General features: G+C 38.1%; 1 protein-coding gene across 1 annotated transcript in view; it reads right to left on the bottom strand.

The window, feature by feature from the left end:
* Positions 1 to 3,206: 3,206 nt before the first annotated feature.
* The window catches only part of hsd17b4 (hydroxysteroid (17-beta) dehydrogenase 4), a 33,563-nt gene continuing 18,304 nt past the window's right edge, over positions 3,207 to 18,465 (bottom strand). Inside the window, exons 13-25 of the mRNA XM_038308116.1 lie at positions 16,042 to 16,154; positions 15,700 to 15,823; positions 15,447 to 15,498; positions 12,884 to 12,955; positions 11,894 to 11,997; positions 8,939 to 9,004; positions 8,506 to 8,575; positions 8,266 to 8,372; positions 7,913 to 7,999; positions 7,732 to 7,818; positions 6,926 to 7,064; positions 4,613 to 4,740; positions 3,207 to 3,942 (exon numbers count right to left, since the gene is read on the bottom strand). Coding sequence (XP_038164044.1) covers positions 3,853 to 3,942; positions 4,613 to 4,740; positions 6,926 to 7,064; positions 7,732 to 7,818; positions 7,913 to 7,999; positions 8,266 to 8,372; positions 8,506 to 8,575; positions 8,939 to 9,004; positions 11,894 to 11,997; positions 12,884 to 12,955; positions 15,447 to 15,498; positions 15,700 to 15,823; positions 16,042 to 16,154 — 1,239 coding nt within the window. The 3' untranslated portion in view covers positions 3,207 to 3,852. The remainder of the gene's footprint in view (positions 3,943 to 4,612; positions 4,741 to 6,925; positions 7,065 to 7,731; positions 7,819 to 7,912; positions 8,000 to 8,265; positions 8,373 to 8,505; positions 8,576 to 8,938; positions 9,005 to 11,893; positions 11,998 to 12,883; positions 12,956 to 15,446; positions 15,499 to 15,699; positions 15,824 to 16,041; positions 16,155 to 18,465) is intronic.

The following is an 18,465-nucleotide window of genomic DNA, read 5'->3' on the forward strand; positions in this document are numbered from 1 at the left end:
GCAACATTTTTCTTATTTATGCACCACAGGATCTCGCCAAACATTTATTAGATATTTTTTTTAACTCCAAAGAAAAGTGCATCACTGTAAATGCTGCATAATGATGCGGTGTTCTGAGGAGTTCTTAGTTTTGCTTTAATTTACTGTGGGGGATCAGAAGTATGGCCAACTGATTGGTGCATCTCTGCTTATATAATCTTGGTTGATGTTTAACATGATGCATTTCCTGAGATTGTGATTATCTTAGAATTAATTTCTTTCTTTAAGCTTATATCAGATATAAACTATCTTAGGAAAAACTTTAGATGGAAACACATTAAATGCAGTTCTGTATATATTTATAAACATCCAGAAAACTGAGCTTATTTTAATCTCAACTAGTCGTAGATAAATGTTGGGTGATGCTAAAACTCACTTTAGGAGGATTATTCTGTACAGACGGGTATGTTTATGAAATACGAAGTGTAGACTTCTCAAAAGGATCATTTAATTTAGATTCCCCCTTACTTTGTTTGCTTTCCACAAATCTGAATGTTTGGAAGAAGCTCTGAAGAGGAAGGTCAGTTTTATCTTAGCCAGGCAAGTGTTTTCTTACAGAAACTGAACAATAAAATAATTTTTTTTTCTTTAACCAAAAACCGCTCATTTCTTTATCCTGCAGTTTCACTGCATTTTATTTCATGTTGCAGCTGCTGCACAAAACTAACATATCTGACCTAAATAAAAATTGAACTGATCATATTTAGTCTTGTTTTCTCCTCTTTTAATCTTCCAAATGTGAACTTGAAGTAATAAGTCTAATTTTCTATTGTAAATCATTGAGTTATATACAAAAACCTGTTGAAATAAAGGAAAAATGTGAAACAAGGTGCTGTTTGTAATTTTGCAAAATACTGTTTTGGGTTTTAACTCAACTTAAACTTTAATGATATCAAGTAATAATCTTGGGAATCATGTAAAGGTTGTTTTCATGCAGACTGATGCATCTGATTAGCTTTAATTTATCTGTAAATGACTAAGACTGAGACAAGCCAAATGTTCCCATCTCTGGCCAAACCATGAGTCACATCAACATGCAGACCTCACAGGTGGAAGCAAGCCCGTCACTACTGGCTATCATCATATCTAACATAATGGGCCTCATTCACCTATATGGAGGCGACTGAGGGGAAACTGACAAACATCTCGCCTCTGTAGCTTTGACAGGAGTGACAGATTGTAGTCAATTTATAAAAGTAGAGGCTGGAATGAATAGATTTAAAGACAATTCAAGTACAGCTAAACTTTTCATCCTCCAGTTTGGTTCGGCTTCAAACATCCAGTTTTAAAAAATGCATATATTTATAATAACATGACTACAGTGCATCATCGATGTAGAGAGGTGTTAATTATTATATGAAAGTTTTGAGAACCACTTATCTGAAACGGCAAAACAAGTCTTTAAAATGTTTTATACCTTACCCTCTATAGTTGGAAAAAAACAAATGACACTGCTACAGTGACATTTTTCCTGCAGCTATAAGGTGCAAGAGTCTTTGGAACTGAAACAAGCTATTTCTCCTATTTCAGCTATTGGTATTGGCTCAAAGTTAAATCTGAACCAAATTTAAGCATCCCCCACACAAAGCTCTAAAAATTTAAGCATCATATAATAATAAATCTGACTGTTCTTTGTTTCTGAGCACTTTGCTCCCAGACTGCAACGTTTACAGGTTGTTCCTTGAGTTTCCAAAAGGCTTCTCTATTTTAGAACTCACAATTTCAGTTATTGAAGCTTACCCCTGTATACTGTCAACACGAGGCTTTAAACTCTTCTCTTTGAGAAAGCTTATAGTAAGAGGAGCTCAGATTATCCTGAACCATCTGTGTAGTTATGCTACCATAGACTTGGGCTGCTGGAGGACAAAGGTTACTTTTCCTCTCTATCTTGTACTTCTCTCTAGTTGTCCACTATGTGCATTTATCATTGACATAGCTATAGGTTGTGACTTCCTTTTGTTATTCATTTAAGTTTCAGCTGTGAAAACTTACTAAAAAACTAATCCACTGGTTGGTCCATATTAAGATATGTTCCCAATATCAGTATATATGCTGCTCAAAAAGGTAAAGGGAACACTAGAATAACATCCTAGATCTGAATGAATCAAATATTCTCATTGAATTCTTTGTTCTGTACAAAGTTAAATATACTGATAACACAATCACACAAATCAATAGAAATCAAATTTATTAACCAATAGAGGCCTGGATTTAGAGTCGCAGAATTAAAGTGGAAAAAAAAAACACTACAGGCTGATCCAACTTTGATGTAATGTCCTTAAAACAGGAAAAAATTGAGGCTGTGTTGTGTGTGGCCTCATATGACGTTCCTACAATGCATGGTCATGCTCCTGATGAGGTGACGGATGGTCTCTTGATGGATCTCCTCCCAGACCTGGACTAAAGCATCCACCAACTCCTGGACAGTCTGTTATGCAACATGACATCGGTGGATGAAGCGAGACATGATGCCCCAGATGTGCTCAGTCAGATTCAGGTCTGTGGAACAGGTGGGCCATTACATAGCATTAAATGCCTTCATCTTGCAGGAACTGCTGACACACTCCAGCAACATGAGGTCTAGCATTGTCCTGCATTAGAAAGAACCCAGAGCCAAACATATCAGCTTATTGTCTCACAAAGGGTCTGAGGATCTCATCTCGGTACCTAATGGCAGTCATGCTACCTGTGGCGTGCATTGGAGGGCTCTGCTGCCCTCCAAAGAAATGCCACCCCACACCATTATTAACCCACTGCCAAACTGGTCATGTTAAAGGCAGCAGATCACTCTCCAAGGTGTGTCCACACTCTGTCAAGACTGTCACATGTGCTCAGTGTGAACCTGCTTTCATCTGTGAAGAGCAATGTGCCCATGGCAAATTTGCAAATTCCAGAGTTCTTCAGGAAATGCCAGGCGACCTGCACGGCTGTGACCACAACCCTTATCTCCATGAGGTCGGGCCCTCATGCCGTCCTCATGGAGTCTGTTTCAAACTGTATGTGCTGTTCATTTGTGTCCTCAAAGTCTCCTGTTGCTCTAACACTCAGAATAAGACTGGAATGCATGTCCTCAAAGTCATATGTTTGTATAATGGCACAGATTTATTTCAAAAGCCTTTCAGATGATCTGTGTGAGATGGCACCATGCACATAAAATGTACAAAAAGTTGGGTCAATACATTACTAAAGCTTTATTTTGAATCATTTTTATTTTTTACAAGAGCAACAGTTATATTGAATAAAATTGCACCAAACAGTGTTGAAATATAGGAAGTAAGTTGATTAAAGTATCAGACACAAAAGAACTGCCTCTGACTTTGGTGAATTAGCCTCCAAATCATTTAGTCATGAAATTAGACCATAAGGATTTAGATCATACCTGCCTTAGATTTGTATTATTTCACAAAGTTAAACTGATATGTTAATGAATTAAAGTTATGACTTATTAAAAAGTGAATAAATGCTTCATGACATCAATTAAGACTCCTATGGATTTGTACTTAATTAAATATTCTGAACACCTCTATGAGTGAAGCGACTCTGGCAGCTAAAGATGTGACATTTCTCCACCTTATGCTCGGATTCAACTCATTTAATCTGCATTTGAAACTCTCTGGAAGTCTTTTTGACAGCAGAGGAAATTAATTCATGAGGGATAAATTAATTCCTGATGTGTCTCAGTGGGTAACTTTTTTTTTTGTTTTTTTTGAGAGCAAAGAAATGGCCACCAAACTCAAGGGATTTGGACAAAGAAGTAGGAGGGAGTCGGTGTGGTTTGGTTCCTGAAACCATCTGACTTGTTAGCGGAGGAGCTCACAGCTTGGCATAATCCTTCAGGATGACCTCCATTTTCTCACTCAGCATGACGTTCCCTCTAACCTTCAGCTTGCCGGCGAAGAACGCCTAAAAAGAAAAGCAAATGTAAATGCATGAAGCCAGGAATCAAATAAAAAGGGATGAAGATGATCCCACTTATAATCGGGTAGGAGGAATAGTCCCTTCTGATCTAACCCAGCCTCTGATGATGTCCCCTACCCTCGAAATCAACCCAAAGGTGGGAACCTGGAAGCAGCTTCCCTTTCAACTCAATAAACTAATCTTCCTCCAGCTGATCATTTATCAAAGAACAGTGTAGACAACCCCACCTGAGGGATCTTCAGGGGCTTAGGCTTGTGACTCTCTACAAAGAGCCCACAGACAAACACATGCGGCCCTGAGATCAATAACAAGAGCTCCAGGAAATCAGAAATTCTGCCCAGTGACGACCAATCCCACCGACAGATGGGATGCAACAGACATAACAAGCAGCAACCATTGATTATCTGCGTCGCAAGCTCTCAGAGCTAGCTATGAAAAAACGCCACTTCCATGTTTTATCTGACAAGATGAGATCAGTAAGGACACATTTATGGATCAACGGCTACAGTACCTTTAATGAACTTTTTGCCCATTCGGAAGTTGCAGGAAGTCATTCAGCGTCACAATGGCAATTTAAAATCACAGTGAATTAATAAATATGAGGTGAAAAAGATTTAAAGATGGCGGAGGGAGCCATATAAGCATAGTGTGTTACCTTCTGGGGTGAAAGTTTCCCCGTCACCACCTCCATGAAGTCCGCGTCGGACACGGTGAAGGTCACATCGACCTTCCCGCTGTACGGCCCCTTGAGCAAAGAGCCGCTACCGTTCTTCAGATCAATGGCTGCAGGACACAAAAAGAAAGGGATGAGAGTAAGGATTTTAAAACAAAAAACTTTACTTCTTCACAGGAAGACTTCCTATATTCACTTTCTGTAGCTCATTAAGGCTTTAAATAACAGTGCAAATAGCTTAATCTACAATCATATAGTGAGCTTTAAAGTATGAAAGGAAATCATGTTATTTTGGGGAATAAAATACCATCTAAAAGTTTTATGAAAAGGTTGCAAAGTGCAAAAAGCATTCATGTTTTATGAGGTCTAAATAAATGGTTGCAAGTGTCTTAACCATGGCCAAAATCTAATAAGTAAATCACGATAATCTCAACGAAATCACAATGTCTCTAATAAGAGAATAAAAACATTAAATAATTAAATGTGGATTATTTATAATAAACCTCTCTTTTCAAAAAGTTAATGACTTGATCTCCAATAATCACACTGATTCATGTTGTCTCACAGAAACCTGTCAGCAGAAACGGGGCAACTCCCTCCAGCTATTCCAGCTTTGACATACCCAGAAATTCTGGGAGAGGAACTGGGTGACAACAATCTTTCAGTCTGACTTACTGATTAGTCCAGAGCCAGTTAATAATTAGAATTATTTTAAACATTCAACCCTAAGTTTGCCTCATCCAGATTGTAAAGCAACAAACCTTATTCTGTTTGTAACCCTGAATCATCCACCAGATCCTTACATTCAATTTTTAGATTAGTTCTCAGAATTAAAATCAAATTTAGTGCTAAATACCAACAAGTTTATTATAGTGAGGGATTTTAATATTAATTCTGACATTGAAAGTGTTTGCTTAAATGCAACCTTTAATGTTATATTAGAAAACAATGGCTTTGTTCAAAATGTCCAGTCATACACATTTTCATCTTCATACTTTCAACCTTTTTTCTGACATATTACATTGACTGTGAATAAATAACAGTATTTCAACACTATCCTCTCTGACCCCTTTTTAGTAATCTTCAACATTTCTTTAAAGGGGAATTTCGTATTTTTTTTTTTACATTTGGCCCTTGATTTTAGGTTATTACATCATGATCTACTCACCCATATAGGTTTTGTGTCATTTGGAGCCGTTCTGAAGATATTCCGTTATGTTATATTCAGATAACATCTTCCTGTTATGAATGCTGGCGTACCATAAAGAATAAATTAGGAACAGTTTAGTTTGTGCCTTCAAGTCGTTACCCATAGGAAGATGTTACTTGGATATAACCCGATGGAATATCTTCAGAACAGCTCCAAATGACACAAAACTAATATGGGTGAGTAGAACATGATGTAATAACGTAAAATCAAAGGCCAAATGTAAAAAAAAAATGCTGTTCCCCTTTAACAGAGTTCTCCCTCACCCAAAGAATTTTTCACTTTAGCAGGTCATTATCAAATAATGCAGCAATAACATTGATAAAATACGTTCCATTTTCTATCCCCTCTGAACAACACTGTAGAGGGCAAACAAACTTATTCCCCTTCACAAGCTTATGATTTTGTTGATGGGGTCACCTCTTCCCTGCACTTTGCTTTGTACAACTTAGCCCCTATGAAAAAGAAGAACTAATTATTTAGGCTAGCTCCTTGGTTTATTACAGAGCTGCGCACGTTGAAGCTTAATGTTAGAGAATAGAGAATAGTGCTCTTAATGTCAACAAGAATCCTACCTAGACTGGAAAAGAGTCTACTGCTGTATAAAATTACCTTTTATAGAAAAAGAGCAGCATATTTCTCTTCATTAATATAGGAGAATGAAAACCATTTTCTATTAAAAATAAAATCGCTGCAAATAGGATTCCAGGTCATGGGTTCAAAAGGTCGAAGAGGGACCAGAAAGGATGTGTGCTCCCTCCAACAGGTTCTGGGTCTGGGGTTTCCTACCAATGGGATGTGCCAAGGATGCACCTTAACAGTTCCCTTTCTATGTGGAGAAGCAGCAGCTCTTTTACAGACTCTCCAAGGCAAACATCCAGACAGTTGGTAAACTGTTAAAAAAGTTAAGGTCCTGTAATGTTGCGAGGATCTTAATAATTCCCTGAAAAATGGAGAACTTAGTTTTTTAAATTGTTCTATAATATTTGAAGTATTGCCTTAATTCAAAAGGGGTGTCTACATTTCTGCCTTTGGAAGAATACAAAATCTTGAACTACAGTTTTAGTTGTGTTTCAGGGATAACTTACTCCAATCTGCAACTTTCTTGCCATCCTTGGTGATCTCCCAGCCAAACACAGCATTAACTTTCTTGACCAGCTCTGATCCCAATTCTTTAATACGTCGCCCGATCTCTGCAAACACCAGCTCGCTCTGAAGGCCACCTCCCTGCAAAAGGAAAGAAAAAAGGACAGACCTGTCAGTCTCCTCAGGTGCTAGTTGAAAATATACACTTATTTTGTCTAAATCAAGGGTTCAAAGCGCTGCTGGGATACCAGGATAGGTGGGATACTTGTGGAAGAAAAATGAACACATCAAACAACCTGTGAAAAACAGCTATGCCAATGGAAGTCCTGCAATTTGTAAAAAAAAAAAAAAAAAGCTTTTCAAAGTCAGAGCTCCTCATTTAATTACATAAGATGAATGCAACTAACAACTTCATGAGTCCAAATCTCATTTTCTTTTAACACATTTCTTTCATTTTATTTTTTTCTTATGCTGAGGTTGACAGTGCAGTCAGAAAAATAATCAACATCCGTGATCCGCGTTAGGATCTTAATGCAGGACCGGCATACTTCAGCAGGCTGAGGGTTTAGTGTTCAACATTAGTTGGAGTTTCATCTGGTGAACACATTGATGCCCTGAAATGAAATAAGATGTCTGCACAGGTAACATTTTATTGTTTTTTTGCTCAATATAAAGGCTGCAATGACCACTGTTGGTCCGCAGTCTGCCCTTTGAGAGGGAAAGAAATCCTGCTACAGGGAGAATATAATGAAAGGAAAAAGGAGGAGTAATTGACAGTGAAGATATATTTGCCCCTAGGCCCGTGTACCTGAGGGAGATTTTCAGGAGAAGCTTCTGATGAGCCATGTAAGTCCACGTAGGCTCCAGCCAGAACGACGTCACCCGTCTCCTTCACCTGCATAACAGAGATGAGATCCCATCAGCAAGCAGAACGAAGAGTGACTTTAAAAAAAAGCTCTGACTCATTTCTACTTCTTTTCTGTGCTCACTTTACACTGGACGTGGATTCTACTGCCCTCCTTCCACATCTCCGTTTGCAGCGACTGACCCGGAAACACGGGCTTTGCGAAGCGAACCTGCCAGAGGATAGCAGATGGGGAAATATGTGATACAAGGTCTTTTTGTCACTTGACAAACCCATAATTAGATGTGTCTGGATGGAATTTAATTAAACTAATTAAATAATAAATAAAGAAATCTATAAATAAGTCATAAAAGCCTGCATCTCTGCATGCAGTCTGTTATAATGGTTCATCAAGGTTTCCATGTTTCATCAGGTCTAACAGAGAAACAAGAAGAGGTGATATAAAGAGGGCTCGAAGCCCAGCGAGGTCACACTCACCTTTATAGCCCTAAACCTAGAGGGGTCGTTGTTGGCGAACTGTTTGAGGACGTGTCTCGCAGCAAAGCCGAACGAGCACAAGCCGTGCAGGATGGGAGTGCTAAAACCTGACCAAAGAGCACTCATAAATACCATCAAGAATAAATCAGGCAAAAATTGCCGTTTGAATAAAAACCTAAAAGGAAGAGGGATTCCTGGCTAAAAAAGCATTACAACTTCCACAGATGCTGTGGCTCTCACCTCCTATGGCGGCGAAGCTGGGGTCGATGTGAAGAGGGTTCCAGTCTCCGCTAAGACGGTACAAGGCAGCCTGCAACCGTACAGGGGGAAGCAGGCATTGTTTAGATTGATATCTTATTCATAAACGTCTCAACTTTGAAATTAAATTATCATAAAGACACCGAAAAAAATAAGAAGGCCTTTGAAGTGATGCAGTTGAAGTCATTTTAAAAGCGCTTCAGGGATTGAGCTCCTTATTCTTTTCCCTCTTTCCTTTTTGCTGCATCATGCAGTCAGCAATCCCTCCTCTGCCACATAGTCACACATATTTTGTCTCAAACTTTATGATTATTTCAGAGTCGAAAGAAAGAGAATCCAGCATGTTCTATTTTCACCCTTGCATCATCAATTCAGCTGATTTATTCTGCAGCAAAACCCACACCGACGCACTCACTTGGTCTCTTGTGGTTGATTCAATCACCACGGCATCTGGTGTGCGCTTGGGTGGAGGCAGAGGAGCCTGGGGGAAAATTAAACAAAAAAGGGAAAGAAAACTGTTAAATAGGATGGAGAATTCATGAGAGTTTTCACAATAATTAAAGTACAAACTTGGATGCCGTAAACAGTAAATAAAATTGTGTCAAATCTCCATGAACAGCTGGGAATAGAAGATTCACAGACGGGGAAAGTGAGAGATGATGTTTATGGAAAATTTGATTTCATACCAGCAGCATTCTACTATCTTCTAACACAAAATGAGCGGGCAGAGAGTGGGATGTTTATGGCCATGGTACTCATAGATAAATTGCGATTTTTTAAATGCTAACATTAAGTACGAGCCATTAAAGTTGTATTAAAGTAAATATTTGTTCAGGTGTTTTAATATTAACAGAGTTAACAGTCTATTATTTTTCTACTCTACCCTAAGTAACCCCTCCTGTATTGTCCTAAAAGCAGATACTGTTCTTCAACGGTGAGCTTTAGGAAATAGATTTTGTCCCTCCTTTATCCTGGCTGTGGCGGCTGCTTCTCTCTTGTTATCATTTCATGATCTGTTAGGGTCAATACCCCTCAGCTAAAGGAATAGTTCTCTTGTATTTCCTTATTAATTGTTAATTGAAAATGACAATTAAAAAAAAGAAACTCTAATTTACAAACACACTTTAGTCACATATAGTTTACTTATCTATCAAAGGAGGACAATGTAAACTAATGAGCCTAATAATTCCGTCCAGCATGTAAATGTGGCAGATCTGGCCACATACACTCATCTACTGTACATCCTCAGTTTCTGACAGACTAATGCTAGAAACACAGGATTAAAACATGAACACCTGAGATTTAAACAAACAAAACCAAAAAAAAAAAACTGAAACCAAAATGTAATATTTAGCGGTCACCGATTTATGAAAGTTTGCAGATTGCCTCTAAGTCGCGATTTTCCTCCGCTCATTATTCCAGGTATAATTAACATCATTAAGATTAGATTCGTCGACATAGGATATACTCTAGTTAGACATTCTCAGGAATAATTAAATTTTTATTAATTAAACATGGTTTATACAGGAATGAATAACTCAAATTTAATGCTTTTTAATGCTCTTTTAATGCTCTTAGAAATTATTTTAATGCCACCAACAGGTACCTGTCGACAGGCTGCAGCCATGTCCCGAATTCCTTCCTTCCCGTTTTCCAGCCACTTTTGTTGAAATTAGCCCCCCCCCCCATTCTCTAGTTTTTTTTTTAATAAAGCATTTTAAATGCCACAATAAACACATTTAATGAATTTTAATGCCAATTATGGCCTTAATTCAAAAAATAATAATTTAATGAATTTTAATGATTTTTAATGATCCACGGAAACCCTGTTAAAGTATTTGACAGACCATGCAAAACTGAATTTATCTAGTTTAAAGACCATAAATGTCCAAGCATGAAGCTTTTAGAGAACTGAAACACCTGTTCACCCTAGGTGCACAAAGGAGCTCTACTGTAGATCCTTGCTTTTATTCTTAATATTTTGTATTTCATATATGCTACTTCCAACAGGCCCCGATAAGTTTAAATAAGGTTGCATACCTTTTATTTTTTCATTTTAATCTTGAATATATTTTCACTTAATCTCAGTATTCAATTTATTTACTAACTGCACAGTGCTTTATTTTCTGAGATATGCTTTCCCCCTCCCACTTTGCTTTATTGTCAATTTCAACTTTTTTTTTTGTTCTTTCTATAGCTTTTTCAATGCATGACATATACATACACAGCTGAATTTAATAAAGGATACTTCTATTCTAAACTATAAAATGATGCTTGATTAAAATTTTTGCAGTAATAAAATGAGTCTGAGTCTCTATCCAGTCGTTTAATTGATTATAACATAATCTTTCCTGCGCCGTTTTTTGTTTTTCCAGCATTTTTATGTCATTCCACTGTCACAAGTATGGCGCAATGAAATTTCCCCCTTTGCATTTAACCCGTCCCCGATGGGAGCAGTGGGCTGCCATTGTGCGGCAACCGGGGAGCAGTGGGGGGCTTTGCTCAGGGACCCAGAGTGGCAGAGTGGCAGTCTGTGGAAGTGGGTTTCGAAATCACAGCCTCAGGATTCCAAGCTCTAACCACTAGGCCACCATGACCCCTTTATGTTTATTTATGATTGCATACCTATAGAATTGCCTCCAGATCTCTATTTTAATTCCTTAAAAAAAATACTTAGCATTTTCAGTTTAAAATAAAATCAGACATTAATTCAAAAAGGAAAAAGAAAGTTTCTGCAAAATATGCTCCTGCAGTAAAATGTTGGTTTAATTTAAGACACTTTACACAGAGGAACTAATGGAAGTAGTGGGTTACTAAATAGGGCATATATTTTTACATAACATTTCTTACTTGTTCAATTTACCCCTCTATTCACAGACACTTCTAAAGTATGAATGTGAGGAAAGATTGGAACAATATGTCTCCTAGATGATAAAAGGTCTACAATCTCTGAAACAATTTCAAGTTTTGATTGCATATAAAATGAATGTTTCTACTTTGCTCCCGCTGATTTGAAGGAACCCAATATTTCTTTAAATCTGATCTCTGAATGCTCCTCCAAACATTGTTTACTGATACACTAACAGGCCACTCAGGTTTTCATGCACATCTACTGATGGAAATAATTTTCCCGATCCTCTGAAAGATCCACAGAAGATGAAATATTCAGATTTTTTTTCTCTCCCTTCTGCATTTGACAAGCTTAAATAATTGGAATACCACTTCGTAACTCTGCGCCGTATTTCAGAGCTGGAAGAGTCTCTTGATATTTTCACACTTAAAAAGGTTCGACACTTCACCATGCTCTTTACTTAAACACACAGATTCTTTTTCCTCATAAGCAAACATTCAACACAAAGCTCCAACATACTTTGGCTTTATCGGAGCTTCTCTTTCCTCCGAAGCGTCCGGCTCCGACCACAAACACTGAAAACTGGTTGTAGCACACAAGCTCGTTGAAGTCGTAGGTGTTCACTGCAAAGCAGAGCAAATGCTGGGATATTAAAGGATTATTCAACAGAAAACTTGGTTTGTGAAAAAAAAAAAAAAAAATCCTTTTTACATTTTTTATAGGTAAAAATTTTGGGATATTATTCAACTCTTAATTCTAACCACACCATTCAACTGGTGAAACAAGGCGCTGGTGGAGTCATGCTGTGGGGATGCTGTACTTTAGCAGGGATTATGAACATAATCATCAGGCAACCATAGAAATAAAGCTTGAAGAAACGGCAAGAGAGTGGAGACTGAGGCTAGTGTCTTAGTCCAGACTCTGGGACCTCGATTCCTAAACGAATCAAAGAATTCACCTTCATCTAAAAACATTACTTTGGATTATTGAGCAACAGTCCAGTTGCCTTTCTCCTTAGCTCAGGTAAGACCTCTGACGTCTCTGGTTCTGAATGAATATTAATCTGGGGGCTCCTGATGGACCAAAGGATCCTCACGATCTGCAGGTTGTTTTTGTTTTTTGAAGGCAGTTAGCGTAATACGCTAACCAGTCCTATTTAAACAAAATATATTTTACATTTAACACGAGTGAGGACATTTTATTAATGCCCCCCTGAGTTCAAACACTGCGGAACCTCAGCTCCAGTGTTTTCTAGTTTAAGATGGATTAATTATAGATCAAAGTGGTTTTAAATAACATTCCTCTCTATGGAGTCACAGTATAGTATGAGCCATTCATAGTCTATTATTCTAGTCCCTGCAGACACAGACTGTAAATGAACTTTATTCAGCCAGAGAGGGAACAGTGAGGGTAAAAAAAAAAATACATTAAACTAAAGACAAATATTTGTGAAATAAATCATCTAAAATAATCTAAAATTCTGCTCCATAAAGTGGCATCAAACCTCACCATCCAGAAGGATGACAGCTCCAGATCCTTTATCCAGGACGTCAGCTACGGTGGTCTCAGAGGTAAGGGTACCTGGAGGTAAAATTAACGACTTTAAAAAGGGATATTTAAGATTCATGAACGTATTGAGCAACATTCCAATGCAAGAAGCACCAGTAAGCATTAAACTACTGAGACCCTGTTTGATTTTTGCAAGGTCACTCAATGAGATAATTATCAGAGGGATCAGTCAAACAGAAAAAGCGACAGATCCACTACGGTTTAAAAGGAGCATTTTTGCTTCCACCATACAGCTCATCTCATTATTAATACAACTTCATACTCACATTCTGGATTTAAATAAGAGCTCATAACGTGTAGCTGCGGGATACAGGCTGTGTTCGGAACAACAAATCTGAGTCACAGCAGGTTAAAACTCTTCCTCAAAATCAAGCAGCTGTGTATAAATATTAAAGTGGTTACCATAGCATCTGAGGATTCCTAAAATAACAACGGAAACAGTTGTTCGACAAGCTAATGGGTCCCAGATTAGTTCTTAGGATTTTAGCTTTAAAAACATGAAATAAATGCTGATAAAATGAGGACAGACTGGGAAGATTTCTCCTAAACAAACAGTAGAAACCAGAATGTTTGTAATTGGCTGTGGTTTAGTCAAAAAACTAAAATGGCAGGTCTTTTTCCACACCGAACACAATGCTCTTCACAATGCTCTTGGAAGTTGTTACTGAGTGAAGAAAATGCAATCTTAGCCAATTTCTGTAAAAAATAGAAGTTTAAAACTGAAACAGAGATGAAAATTAAAGCCCAATCCTGCAGGAACAAGCAATCTGTCAACAGTTAACAGGAGGCTGTAAAACAGAAAGGTTTATCTGGTTTGTCCTGTTAATGTGTCATTTATTTTATTTATTTTTTTTTAGATTATTTTTGAACAGGAAGACAGGAAATGGAATTCGAGAAAAGGGGATGACAAGCGCTGAGCCCTATATGATTATTCTGATACTATCCTTCAGAGAGGAAAGTGGCAGAGAGACTCTGGGCTTCTATTACCAAATTAATTCCTATTTAATCTAGTTGTATTTAATTTAGCTTTATTTAACCCCAAAGATTTTCTTAAACAGCTCTATTTTTATCCAGAAACTCAAAGGAAAAGTATTCAGATTCTTATTTAAACTTCCCAATTAGAGTCAGATCATGTATCAGAAGCTCAGAACTTTACAAAGATAAAACAATTAATACATCTGAAATTGGGGCAAGAATCTTATGGCTGCATTTTTTATTTGAATAAAGCACTTAGGATGATCAGTTTACTATCTTCTAATTGAATACTAATATATAGGGCACCTCGGATGCGGGTTGGAAGGCATCCAGTCTTTAAAGGGCTGATTATTCAGCAGCACCTCTAACAAACTCATGACTTAGGCTATGTTCACACTGCAGGCCTTAATGCTGAATTTCGATTTTTTTTTTTGTTTTGTGAAATCCGATTTTTTTTTGCGTTGCCGTTCATATTTCCAAATATATGCGACTGTGATCTCCTGTGTGAACTGCATTCATACAACGCAAGTGTCCCGCATATGCAGTAGAGGACGCAATGATGTCACAGGCCAGCGTGCTCTATTTTTACGGAAGTAAACATGGATGTTAGTGCTGGCGCTCATCTAGCGATATTTTCCAACCATAGAACTCAATCTTTTCAATATGGTTAAACATAAATATTGCTCTCCGCATCATCATCCGCCATGGTTGTTGTTTTTCTTCCCGCTTCTGCATCGCAAGGACGCATAATAGTGACCTTTGTCAGGTATTAATGACGTTCAGGTCGGACGAATGTGACCTGACCATTCAGACGCAGGTCGCATTTTAAAAGATCAGATTTGTATCGGATTCAGGACCAAATAGCCAAGCGGCCTGGGTCGGATTGGAAAAAATTGGATCTGTGTTGTTCAGACTGCCATGAAAAGATCCGATCCAGGTCGCATATGGGCAAAAAAATCGGATTTGGGTCACTTCAGGCTGCAGTGTGAACGTAGCCTTAGAACTGTGAAAGCTAACGGCCATGTCAACCCACTAAGTACCAAACAAGGCTGCTCAAATCACTGAGTCATTTATGACAGCATCAGATACATTAAGGGAGATAAATGACCCACTATAGCCCATTGGGGAATACTGATTAACAACTCTGCTCGTATCGGTGTTGAATGTCAATTTGACTTCCTCACAAATGGCCCAATTTCCCTGCAGAGCAAAGACCAAAGCATCACGCTGATGCTGTCCTGCCTTCTATCTTCCTTCCAGAAATACAAACTCAGTAAAGGAAAATGGGATTTATTGGGTCAGACCAACTTCTTCCACTGCTTTGTTACGGTTTTTGTGTTGTACAGCTACCTAAAAAAAGATAATATGGTCTACTGCTTCTCTCCTCTTGGCCTGTCAGCAGAGGTTTGTTTCTCAGCTGTAAAAATCTACACCAACCTTTTTCTACAAACAGGTGCACATGATTAACAAGGAAAGGTTAGGGAACAAAATGCTTGGTACTACTGTGATGTATTTGGGGAGTAAATACCTGAAGTTGGTAGAGGTTTGTAGAGTTCCAGATACTGCTCTCCATGTAAAACCTGACAAAGAGACAACAGCCGTGAAATATATTCACCAAAAAGTCTCATTAGCATGAGCGGTGTACTATTTCCTGTTCTTAGTTCCACAAGATTGTGTGAAATATCACATATGGAAACCAATATGCATCAACATATTTACAAACAGCAAAGCTGTTTTGCAAAGGATCTATATTCTGGGGAGAACTAGGGATGTTTTCTGACCTGTGTAAAGTCGATGTTGAGTCCAGGGACTGAGCTGAGGCCGCCGCCCATGGTGGCTGCCTGGGAGGGGATGACCCCGAATGTAGGGAGGCAGCTGAAGTCTTGATGCCCTTCGTACAGAAACCTGCATTAAAATGTAAAGTGTTAGTGAACGGTCCAAAGAAAGAAGATCGAAATAACTGCACAGATGGCAGCACAAGGCTCTACAAAAAAAAATGAGTGAGGCAGCTATTATCATTTATTTCCATTTGAATTCACACAAGTTGCCTTGTTGATATGCGCTGGGGAAGCTACAGGCACTAACAGACTGGGGAGGAAAAGAAAAAATAGGCAAATACACACCGCAGACTGTCTGGGTCCTTGGTGGACATGCCGACTCCGAGCGCGTAGAGAATGCACTGGGTGGGAGTGAAGCTGAACGAGCTTGTTGGGAGCTTTTGTCCCACAGCTTCGGCCTGAAGAACAAAGGAAATAAAGGGAGAGGTGGCAGGAAATTTATGTTTTTCTGTACACTGAGGAAGACAAAATTAAGTTTTGAGGGTGGATATAAAACAAAACAAAAAGCAAAACTAAATTGAATCCCTGGAGAAAATCGCCAGCAGCTGTTGGAAGTTCTTTACATTGTCATTTATCAAAGATTTATCAACTATTTGGTTTACATTTTATGAGATAGATGAAGCAAAGGGAGTGAATAAATTTAGAGTAGAAGGGAAAAAAATGCACAGCATTACTTTTTCATTTATACAAATAATGTGTATAAAAAAAGTGTGGTGAGCTGCCTTTATTATTTTACCCCTAAATGAAATCAGATTTAGATGCTATGCTACCATATGGCACAAACCAAGCTGTTCTTTAAAGGTTCTTTAGGGAACATCAGGAGACAAGCAGCATCATGCAGGAATTATGGCTTCAACATTGAGACTACCGGTACCAAGACATAATCTGATAGCAAGGAAAGGCTTGCTTTAATCAGAGAGGCTGTCATGAAGACTCTGGAACAATCGTTAGAGGAAGAGTGCAAGAAGAAATCCATCATTGTTAAAAGAAGGCCAAAAGCTCCAGAAGGGGATCAAGCAAACATGAAGAATAAGGTGCTTTTAGACACAATTAAGGAAATATGAGGGGTGGAAAACTGACATCATAAATTCCTGTGAATATTCAGCAAAACTTGGTGGTGGAAAGGGGATGCAATGGGACCGAGTCTCTTCAGGAATAAAAAAAGCTGGCCAGGATTAATGAAAAGATGGAGGGATCTTAAAAAAAAGTCTTGAGACTGGGATTTTCAGCAGGAAAATAATTCTAAAGATCTCTGGAAAGGTTAAAAATACTATCTCCATAAAATCCGACTGAGTCTGAATTATTTTGTAAAGAATAATTGAAAAAATATATATATATTTCTACAGTCAACAAAAACAGAGCAAAATAAAAATGCAGGCCACACTTTTCAGATGTGTATTTTCACTTTCATAAACAATCACATAAAAACCAAACAAAACACTTTGAATTCTGCAGCGGTAAAGAAACAAAATGCACAGATCTAGGGGGGTATGAATATTTTGCAAGGCAATGATATATACTTTTTTATTTCTATGCGTTCCTTAATTATTATATAATAAATATAGCACTTCGACTGGCCAGGATTTATCCCGCCTCCTGCCCAAAAACTGCCGGCAGCACCAGCCCCACCGCGACCTTGAATGAATAGGATGGAGAAGACGGATGGATGATTGGATAAATAAAGCATAAGAGTCATCAAATATTCCTTCTAATTAAAACATTATTTCCAGTATTTAATAAAATTATTTCTGTTTTTCTATTAAGCTTACATCATAAGGAAACTGGGGATACAGTAAGTGAAAGAAAGGAAGAGCTCCATTGTGCCACAAAATACTGTTAAATACACTCACTGATAAGCTAATAAAAATATCACAAAAACGTTCTGATGAGCCCAGAGGACAACAGGCTTTACATGAAGCAAACATTATGCATATGTTGTAAGACACGAAAAAGGACAGAGGATATTCATAAATAAGAGAGTAAAGTAAAATATAAACAAAAGCATTCAAAGTTTCTTAAATATGTTAGCATTGCAAAAGCAAAAACAAGATAGGCTGTTTGCCTTGAAAAGGAAACAAAGCAGCACAACCAGCAAGAAAAATGTAATGAAAGGAGCCCAATTCATTCAGCGCTCCTTAGACCGAGGACTTGAGGGTGGTCTCTCTAAGCAGGGAAAAAATCTGCGGTTCAGGGCTGAGCTTTGGGGCTGGATCAGCACAATTATACAACAAGCAGACAGAGGAGGGTGAGGATTGAGCAAAATTCGATTTGTGTTTGCTCTGGGAGCCAACGGGAGGCATGAAAATGGGCAGAAACTCCTGAGATGAACAGTAATTAACTGTTAACGATTCTAAGTAACAAAAACCTTCTGAGGGATCGATAAGTCGAGGTGATCCGCTGTACTGGAAATACTCTCAATCTGTCGTCAGCCTTCATTTTTAGCACCTCTGGCTGACCTTGCTTTAACTGAAGACTCAAAGTGGTCATGAATTTCCCACTCCAGCTCCAGATGAAAGCAGATATAGTTCCATCTATTCTTAGCAGACCATCCTAATAATAAATGGACTCTCATTTGTCTTTAAACTCAGTCTGATTTCAAAGGCCTTCCTACTTTTTTAACAAACATAAAATGCCTTGCAAAAGTATTCACAGCAGCTATGATCTTTGGAATCCTTTTGTCATTTTTTAAAGATAGCTAAAGTAAAAGGG

Source organism: Cyprinodon tularosa, unplaced genomic scaffold (genome assembly GCF_016077235.1).
Source record: "Cyprinodon tularosa strain WSP-4 unplaced genomic scaffold, ASM1607723v1 ctg63, whole genome shotgun sequence".
Classification (NCBI taxonomy): domain Eukaryota; kingdom Metazoa; phylum Chordata; class Actinopteri; order Cyprinodontiformes; family Cyprinodontidae; genus Cyprinodon; species Cyprinodon tularosa.